Source organism: Centroberyx affinis, unplaced genomic scaffold (genome assembly GCF_046629955.1).
Source record: "Centroberyx affinis isolate AG114_WGS23_722 - 3 ecotype Tasmania unplaced genomic scaffold, CSIRO-AGI_Caff_v1 ptg001083l_1, whole genome shotgun sequence".
Classification (NCBI taxonomy): domain Eukaryota; kingdom Metazoa; phylum Chordata; class Actinopteri; order Beryciformes; family Berycidae; genus Centroberyx; species Centroberyx affinis.
In genome coordinates, this window is record NW_027279630.1 from 376,587 (window position 1) to 387,081 (window position 10,495).

General features: G+C 40.2%; 1 protein-coding gene across 1 annotated transcript in view; it reads right to left on the minus strand.

Annotated features, from left to right (window-relative positions):
• sorcs3b (sortilin related VPS10 domain containing receptor 3b) overlaps positions 1–9,791 on the minus strand; it is a 36,486-nt gene extending 26,695 nt beyond the window's left edge. The window contains exon 1 of the mRNA XM_071523380.1: positions 9,075–9,791. Coding sequence (XP_071379481.1) covers positions 9,075–9,791 — 717 coding nt within the window. The remainder of the gene's footprint in view (positions 1–9,074) is intronic.
• Between the last annotated feature and the right edge of the window lie 704 nt (positions 9,792–10,495).

Genomic DNA, 10,495 nt, shown 5'->3' on the forward strand with positions numbered 1-10,495 from the left:
GCTGCTGTCCAAGCAGACGCAATCCCGAGGACACAGAAAAAAACCCCGTTTCATTTGCTGTTAAACTCATTACGTTCCGTACTTCATTAAGGGAAGCAAGACAGAAGCCAAGGGCAAGAAAGAAAGAATAATTTGCCAAATACAGTGTTTTCTTTGGATCACCAGTCCAGCTCCGGTATGTTCTAGATCTCCTATCCAGAATACTGAAAACATTTTGTATACTGTCAGTATCACTTTTTAGGTGATACTGACAGTATACAAGGTGCTTTTTAGGTGCTTTGAGGGAAAAAGACCAGCCAACAATGTGACAAGGAACATTATTGTTTTGCGTCCTTTGATAAGCCAAATGTGAAAAACATGGTTTAAATCCAAGTGTACCAGTGTAGATCTGTACATCAGAATGACGGTAATGCAAACAAGCTTAAAACTTAGAGATCACAAACTGCTACAATGAATCCAAACACTGTAGACATAATTTGTAACATTTTTGCATTGCTCATATGATTAAGAATGAATATATTCACGCATCTATTAGAAATGATTTGAAGCAAACACCTGCAGAGAAAAGAAATATTGGTTGCAGATTTGCATACATTTCTTTAAGGCTTGACAGCAGTGAGGGCAAAATAAAAATGCATTGCAAGTGGGTGGAGAGCTGAAAAACACCACATCTTGATTGTGGCTCTGTGAGGACATTTTCAAAGTGCAGCACTTAGCAGGAAAAGACAACCGTCTTTTAAGAGAGACGGTGAGGCTGTGGAAAGGCCTTACTCTGTCCTCATCTTATCTGTGGACTAAATTGATTGTTTGTACTTTTGTGGGTGAAAACATACTCGGGGGATGCTGCTTTCATCAAGAAAACCCCAGTGAAATGTCTCTTGTGCATTAGTCTGCTATCTGTATGTTTGCTTATCCTCTGGACTACTAAGCCCGGGTCATATAGCCCTGATGCTTCAAGCTTGAGAGGTTTCAGCAATCAATTCAGTCCATTTTGGGAGAAAATTAATGAAATGGACTGAATGTAAAAAGGTTTCACTACAAACACAGCGCTATTGTGGAGAGATTGTGGAGGCATGTTATGTCTCCCTGTTGCTAACAACAAAACACAATGAATTTGTCTAAATTGTGCTGCCTGCCATTAGCAGAATAAAAGATTGTGATTGGTCTGCTTCATTTCTTTAAAGAGAGCTTGGGGCAAATAGTCAATGAAATCTGTTCAATGGAGCAGGTATGAAAAGAAGCCCTGCACTTGGTTCATATTTTTCTCTGTGGTAAATTGACATTACAACACCATGCACTGTGGTACATGTTAATTTTGGTAGCAGGTTTGGATTTCATTTAAGTTTTAGTCTTTTGGCGTATATTGTTGTTAGTTTTAGTCACCTTTTAGGCACTTTAAAATGAAATTAAACACTACATCACATTTTCCGAGCTGTAAACTTGTCTGTATGCCTTCAGTATGGTGGTGAAATGTATGTGTAGATCCTGGACATGAGCGCAGAATTTCCGAGACAACATCATACAGATGTTTTTAAGGCAGAAAATCATATTCTTCCTGCCCCCCATCAGATGAAAATAAACACTCTGCTGGACTCAATCTGTGATGTAACACCAAGGCTCTTGAGGTACTGCTGTGTTGAGTTCATAGGAATATGATCTGAGTAGAAAATTGTTGCAGCTCCCAACGAGAGATTGGTGGATCCATCGATACAAGGACGACTATCCCACTAATTTTTTAAACTTGTACCAGCTGTGTGACTGAGCCTGCACTGTTTTTTTATTATTCTACTATTATATTGCCCTTGTTTGTTCATATTAAGTAGCTATAGTTTTTAGAAGTTCAACATAGTGTTGATTATATTTACTTATTAAGGTATTCCAATTATACTGTTCATTGGTAATCTTGTTATTCACCAAGCCACAGTCTACAGCCATGATTGGAATTATGTCAGGATGGACTGTGATCATATATATATATATAAATCCTACGCAAAATAATAAATGTATGATGAGTTTGAAAACCAGTTAGCACTTTAGAAAACTACAGGTCACAACGTAATCCCACTCTGACACTCGTCCCAGTCTCTCCTGCTCCTCCACAGCCTCGGCCCCTAAAGGCTCGTCTTCTGCCCGAGGGCTGGAGCTGCAGCCGGCGGCGCTAGAGGTTCAAAGTGATAAGGCTTCAGACCGCCTCGGTCCTCAGTTTCTGTATCAGATGGAAGAGAGAAGACCTCCACCTCCGCTGACCCCTCAGTGGCCAAAGTGTCATTAGACTCATAGCATATAGGCTAAACCAGTGGGAATCTGAGAATCTGGGGTGCACCCCCCCATCGCAGAGACACGCCCCCTTTCCCTCTCTGTCTCACCTCACTCATTTGCATCTGTCATAATGTGTGGTAGGCAGAGACAGGCTGAAGACACTGTGGTCTTTAAATCCATGTTTAACAAAAGATTTTGACATGTTTGTCACTTTGTCACACCAATATATTGGTTTGTCGATATTTCAGGCCAATATTGGTCTTTTGCTGGCGGATATCGTCCCGCAAATGTCGTCCACGTCCGATATGATGGATATGATTGATGGATATGGTTTGTTTGAATATATATATGTATATATTTTTTTTTTATAAATTATTGATCAATACTACACTGGTTTTCTATGTGGAAGCCTTAACCTGAATTGATTCTAAAGTGACATTTTGGTCAAATGAATTTCTTATTTATTTACTACTTACTACTACTACTTATTTATTATTATTATTATTATTATTATTATCATTATTATTATTGTTGTTATTATTATATTATTATGATGGATTACAAATATAGAGTTTTAGTGTCCCATGGTCTGAATGCTGTTTCAAAAGCTTTTCCACACTGAATACACAGAATACTTAATTATGCTTAATACTTATTATCTTATGTTTTTTTTTCAGAAGCTTTTGGCATGAAAATTGTCAAAATAAAACATATTGAATATTTGCATAAAATGTTGACTATAACTTCAATCCAAAAATACAGATTTCAAACACTGACTTCAAAAACCTATATCGATCAAATCTTATTTGTCACATCCAGTTCAATCTTCTTTTTATCTATTTTTTAGTTTTGTACCATTGCTAATAGCTGCAATAGACCAACTAAATGTTTCCAAAATGTTTCTAGAATATCTCTATACCAGAACGGGACATGCACATGTGTATGTGAGAGCTGGGTGGGCAATGGGAGGCAACAGAGCCTTCTGTTTAAATAAAAACATTACCAAATATAAGATAAATTAAGATGAAACTTCAATCTAACTTTAATTATCCCTGTGTGGAAATTTGGCTATTACAGGAGCAAATAGTATCAGGATACAGCAAAGAAGAATAGAATATAAAAACAGGAATATAGCCAAAGAGGGTCATATAAACATACACAAGTGATAATTTAAGGGTGTGAAAAATAGGATCAGTAGAACTGCTAGAATATAATTTAATGTAAAACAGTAGCTTCAGCAGATTTAAAGTCTTCTAGTCCAACAGATTTAGTATTCAGTCACATTTTTGTTGAAAAGAATGCAGAATCACTTCTGGGCAATCATTGTTAATTCATGCTCTTGATGTCTAGTTTTTGTCAGGTCCTACTTGTGCTAAAGATATTGATGTTTTGTTACAATTTTTGTTAATAACATTAATCCTGCTACCATCAACAAATTGTTCTGTTTTCGATCTGATGTGCAAGAAGTATGGGGCTTAAAATTTTGCTATAGCTCAACTAGTTCCTTAGGACAAAGCAAAATCAACCAATCATTTTAAAGGATTTTGACGGAGTTTAGAAAGCTGTTGTGGAGGACAGGCCTGGAGTGAGTATTCTATTTCCTCAATGTGTCAGCTTGTGTTTGGAAGTTTTCCATCATGTACATTGATTACACAGTGTGTGGTGCTTTAGGTTGGGTCTTTTGTATCTCACGAGATAGGGGAAACCATTTCGCCACAACTAATACATTTCTGTCACTGTAAACTGCCAAGTCAAACCATTATTTAAGTTGACTGCCACCTGAGCGACCCAAGTCATCTTTAAACATGATAGTAACTGCTGTGTTGCTCCAGGCAATGTGCTGCTTCAAGACCCATCGAGCATCATGTCATAATGTTACGATGCCCGTGTCGCTTGTTTTGCCTGATTTTGGGAGAAATGAAACTAAATACTACAAAGTCAGTGGTGCCACAGAAAGCGACACAGTTTTTGTTAACACGGTCTCCATGATACTTAATGCACTAGACTGGAAGTCATCTCCAAGTTTTAATTTTCATTTTATGATTTTCTCAATCAAAAAATGCATAAATTTGTTTTCATAACCTAATCACGGCTATAGTATCTGTCTACATTACCACGCTGTGACAGTTATTAAACTAATTAATCACATGCAAACCTGTCAAATATGATTCTGTGCCTGCTTTATCACTTTGATTAAAATTGCAACATAAAAGTGTGTGTGTGTGTGTGTTTGAAAGAGAGAGAGAGAGTGAGAGCGAGAGAGAGAGAGAGAGACAGATAGAGACACACAGAGAGAGAGAGAAATCAAGAAATTAGAGTGTGCTTGAACATACAACTGATGGCCTTTATTTGGTACTTAAAATGCACTTTGTGAGGAAAAGCTGCAGTCTGAGTGCTGAGGAAGTGCTGAGAGCCCATGTTGATGTGATGCATTATGGTCCCCGAGCACAAATGATTCATGGAAAAAAGGGCACACATGCATGTCATTTTGAGGAGTAAAAACTGGGATTTCACTGAATTATTACTACGGAGAGGAAGCAACTTGTACCCTGTGTGTTAGAAAATAAAGCTAAAACCAAAAACAATGGGAAGCACTGCTTTTCTCTGAGCAAATGTTTGAGAATTGCCCATCGAGCCTCAGAAGCAATAGATTTGCTGTAACTAGTAGCTATAGCGTTCCACCTCTTGTACAGAACACAGGATTGCTGCAGTTTCTATCAGCATCCTACAATCACAGCGCTGGACAGTGCAGCCCTAAAGGCTTGAGCTGCTGGATTAATGAACAGACGTATGGGCCTGACACTCTGGGGGCCAAGCAAGTCGAGGACCGAAATGGCTGCAGCAAAAAAAAACAACTGATGTTGATATTTGTTTTTTGCAATGAAGACCACTAACACACAACCCGTATTAAGTCAAGCTTCATTTTTGTGGAATGTTTATTTACTGTCTGACCCATGTTGGGACCTACTGGTGATACACACAAAAACTCATTGTTGAAATTTGGTGACCAGTTGCAAATGCTGAGGCGTCACTTCAATAACTGGCAGCAAAACACAAAGTGTGCCAAAGGAGTGAAATAATTTGTATTGAAAGCTAGCCACCTGGAGGCTAGAGGATAATGAAAAGTGCATCAATGAAGGTTTAACAAGGTCACATATGAGCACTTTTGACGGAGCATCATGCGGCTTTTCATTAAAGGGATCTTACCCCAAATTATAGCTGCAAAGCCAAACAAAAAGCAACGGTCTGTGTATAATTTAAAATGGAGATGTGATGCGGAAAACAAGCCCCAAAAACACGAAAACACCTTTAAACTTTCGCCTCCTGCTGTATCTGAACACCTTAACGGTGGTCTATCCACAGTTTTTATTTACGCACTGTTCATCATCCGCTGACACCCACAAACTCTGGTCAAACACCTCTGTGAATTGGGAACCCACTCCATTTGATTTTATGGATCAAGGAGTTTCTATGCAACCGGCTCTGGCACGTTAAACGGAATGGCGGTCTATCTAATGAACCGATTTTAAACACAGGTGTCCCTCAGGGCCGTAACACTTCCTCTTTTTTATTGTCTATTTATACCAATGAGATTATGTGCAACAATAACTGCCTCGTTCTGATTAAGTATGCGGACAACACGGCCCAGGAGGCCTGTCTGATTCCCAGTCTCTGGTGGCAAAAAAGACAATGTTACAAAGCTGACAGATCGGTCTGACTCGAGCCACCTCAGACTGAACACAACAAAAACCAAGGATATTTACTCCACAGCCAACAGGAACAGCTGGCCTCATCTAATGTCCAAGCCCCCCCAGATTAGTGACCTGGAGCAAGAAACCAGTTTCAAATACCTGGCCACTGAGACGGACCAGACTCTCTCATTCTCCAGGTACGAGGACACTGTTTACAGCAAGGCACTCTCCGCTGCAGAAGGTTTCTAGTATTGTGCCGGTGCAACAAAACGTTCTTTCTTGGGAAAGGGGTGCTTGTCAAAAAGTCTCAATAACTTTAATAAGATTCTCACTCAGCGAGGACAGCAGCTCCCAAAGACAGACTGCAACATTATGTCTCTTAAAATAGCTCTCGTTGTTGTTAAAAACTGACATGTTTCAACATATTGTTTTTGTCAAAGTCCCCTTTGTCTGCTGCAGAAGCTCAGGGGATTTAATGTCAATAAGGACGCTCATTAAGTGTCCTAAGGTTTAATACAATGTCCTCGTTTGGTCAGTGAGGAGGAAAACCAAGCTTGCAAAAATGGTCAATCAGAGGCCTAAAATCATTGGCTGCCAACAGCTCCCTGGTCACCACACAGTCAGCTGGCTTCCACACTAAGTCTTTTGCCTTCTGGGGGCGGCTCTGCATCCCTTGTGTGGGAGATGAGCTGCATGTGCTCTGTTTTAAAAGATTATTTATCCACATAGTCATATATCAGCTTAGTCTGAGGGACAATTCAGAGATATTGATTTGCCATACAGGATATTATGAGCCTAGTATATTTATATGTATTTTTTTTATGTTTTTACAAAATTTCTATCTCTGCCTGTATTGATGGAGCAGATTTTTTTTTTTAACGTTTTTCTTACGTATATTGTTAGTAACCATCACTGCACATTTGAGGCAGATTAAAGGAGCAAGAAACATACGCAGTGGATTAACTATGTAGATAAAGCCTATATAAGAAGCATGAATTTAAAAAGGAATCCATATATGTTTTCCCATGGTCTTGTCCAATCAATATTTGTCAACATGAACAACTCTCGCTTAAAGTCAGAGACCAAAGACAATCACATTAATGGGTTAATAGTTGGGTGACTGATTTGCAGATGCACAAAATACGTTTATTTTACACCATAAACTGCTTTAGTCCTCAGTATTGTTGTCAAGTCTGAACCCTTAAGATCCCTCCTGGTGCTTTGAACATCACCTTCTCCATTTTTCCCAATTCACTCCGTATGGGTCCGGGATTTACATTTTGATCACATCACAGGTGAAGTTTTAAGATTTGACAAGACTACCGTCGACCACAGGAATAAAATGATTTCCACTTCAAATCTGCCTGTCAGATTGGGTTTAGTACCAGTCATATACATCTAATATAGCTCAAGCTCGAGCCATAAAATGCCATTAATTCACTTTTATAAAGGCTGCAATTTTAATCTTACTTTGGGCCCCTACAAAGGGTCCAGAGTTATATAAATCTTGAAATGTTGACTGGCTGGCCTGAGTGAAAAGCACATCAATGATGATCCAATAGACAGTATAAAGGCCCATGGTTGGACAAGACATCTCAAGCTAACAAAAAAAAATAATATATAGTCATTCAGCTGTCAATTTAGCTACATAGTGTTCAACTATTTCATTTCACAAGTCCAATTTTAAAAGGTGTATCTCTGATTTATCTCTACAGAGACTGTCCACCACCATGCATACACACATTATAGCCAAAGCCCATGACGCCTCTTAAGTGTGTTATATATACAGGCTGCATATCAGAAAATTCAATTGAGAAAAAAGATTTAGAGATTGAAGGATATAACCATCCAATGTGAAATATATCTACATTTACATCAAATATCTGCAATGTTTTTGGGGCAGAAAATGCTTCAGATATAGTCCCAGATAAATGGTGCTGCTACACACCCGTGTGCCCTGCATACTGAGGTGATCTGAATTACCTGAAGTAAAAAGCCAGTAACCCCTCTCTTCTGTACAAGGTTGTTTGTAGTTTTAAGATCTTTGTGTCTGATAAATGCAAGAGATTGCAAGCACCACGTTTGCATGCTGTACCCTATGTAAAGTAAGAGATGCAATCATCATGATACCAAGATGGTAAAATGGTGTGTAGCTGTGTGTGTGTGTGTGTGTGTGTGTGCAGGGGTGGGAGGGGGGGAGGGGGGAGGGGGGCTCTAGGTAGCTGGTGCAACGGCTTGTCATCCATATAAGTTGTTCTCTTTCCTACCAACCCTATTGAAGAGCAAAGCACCATTTGGACAACAAATATATTGCAATGCCATATTCATCCAGGCAATTAGAGCTCTATCAAATATGTGTGAGTCAAATGTCAAAGACAAAGGCAGAGTTCATTTGCCAAAAGGTCAGACTGTGTCTCATCAGTGTCACATTAAGGGCCAGATTTGGCACAATCCCATTTAATTGTAGCTGCTGCACCTTCCTGAGAGACACTACTTGATTATTTCATAAATAATTAATGTGTTTTGATTGCTGCCAACAGTATATTCAAAATGCTTTCACCTTTCCATAGCTCAGTGTCAAATGAATCGACCTGCAAGGTTAACTATCAATTAAAAGTTATGGAGTTTGACACAGTTTGTTGAAAGAAATGATTCTGCTGTTGTTTTGCAAGCCGACAGAGGGAATCCTGCGAGCGCACGGAAAAATCCATAATGCGTCCACACAAACAGACGCGCAATGCGCATGTAGTAATTAGGCTATCCATAAGCAATGACAAAAAATAAAATCGTCCTCGAGAAAAAATGGATAGGTGTTTTTGTTATCAGCAGTTTAATTGATGAGTGTATTGTCCAATTCAAAACTGTGTCTGACTGACTGAAATCAGTTCATTTACAGGGACGGAATCCCTCCATGCGCGCTGGGAGACAGCTGTGCGTAATGATGTGACTGATTAAAAGCTCATGTAAATCTACTTTGACATTATAAAGAATTATCATTTTACAGTGAGAAATTATAACGGGGAGTATAATCACAAGCGTCTGCAGAATTATCGCATTTTGTATTTTGTAAAACCTTTATGAGTGTGTTTGTTTTTTGTGTGTTCTTGTAAAACTGAAACTCACACTGCTGTTGTGTCCAGACCAATGCACCATCGCCTGGTTGTGTGCCGAGTCTCCGGACAGAGCAAAAGTGGATGTGTCCAGATGCGGCTCACTCTGCCTCGGGTTAGACCCTCTGGCATCCTCTCCAGCGCGCCGGTACTCGGCTCTGGAGTTGGGAACACCTTGCGCAGTCTCCACAAACCTCTCTCTTGACTGCGCGTCTCCAGTTGTACTCCTATCCAAAAATTCGGCGTATGTTGTACCCGCACTCCGCGTTGTCCTCTTCCTTATGTCAGGAAATCTGTTTTCTAGTTGTATATTCGATGTTGGACGTCTATAGCTGTCCTCAAAAATGTTGTCATACTTTTTACCGGTTGCCGCGAGACGCTTGGAAGAGTTTGGTGCCGTTTTGGTGCCAATCCGCGCTTCCTTTCCAAGTCCAGTGCGCGAGTCCTTTCGCATTTGCCTGCCGTAGTTCGGATCCATAACACCAACAAAAGCGGTCTGCGTTTTAAAAGCGCTGAAAAAATCTGTGCTATTGCCAACTTTCGGTGAGACTTTGACCCTCGCTGGTTTTCGGGTCGCCCCTGCATCCAGCGGCGTTACCTCCAGGCGGTGAAATCTGTTGTTGGTTTTTAGGGAACTTATTTCCGCTTGTGCCACAAACTTGGGGTGAAAGGGGAACAACAACACGAAAGGCAAAAGAGAAAAACACCAAAATGACCACAATTCGACCATTGTTTTCACCCAACTTGAGACCGGTAGAAAAAAAGGTAACCACTTCAATGTTCCAGGGCCATTCAACTTGTAATATTCAAGGTATCACCGTTACGACCAAGAACCCATTCAGCAGACCTGCTCACGTCCAGGAATTTGTCAAAGTGAGGGACCAGTTGGGGAGGCGCTGCGCATCAGGCAAACGCGCCGACGGAGAGTGACTGCAGGAATGGTTAGAGCTCATTGTTCAAGAGGACTTTAGGAAAAAGAGGATTTAAAATCGCTAAAACCCTCGTAACCATTTAGAAATTATGCCATTTCGTATTCGTCTGAGGCAGGATAGACTGTATTCGGCACCTTATTTATGTAAAACCTTATGCCAGCTAAAGTTACCCCAAGCAGCACATGATTCACTCGGAGCTGCTGACAGCAAAAGTAATTCGTGCTTTGCAGAACAATGTTGTTGTTCCTGCTGTGGCAACATTTTGCCTTTCAAAAGGACAGAAATTAGATAGAGCAAAGGTACAAAATGTTTGCAACATCTGATCAGAATTATGTACACGTCAATTCTCTCTCTCTCTCTCTCTCTCTCTCACACACACACACACACACACACAGACACACACAAACACAAAGAGAGAGGGGGGGGCAGAGCGGGCGTGTGCGTGTGCGCGCGTGTTTGGGGATACATTTCAGTAAATTCACCTGAACACAGCCTGATAAAA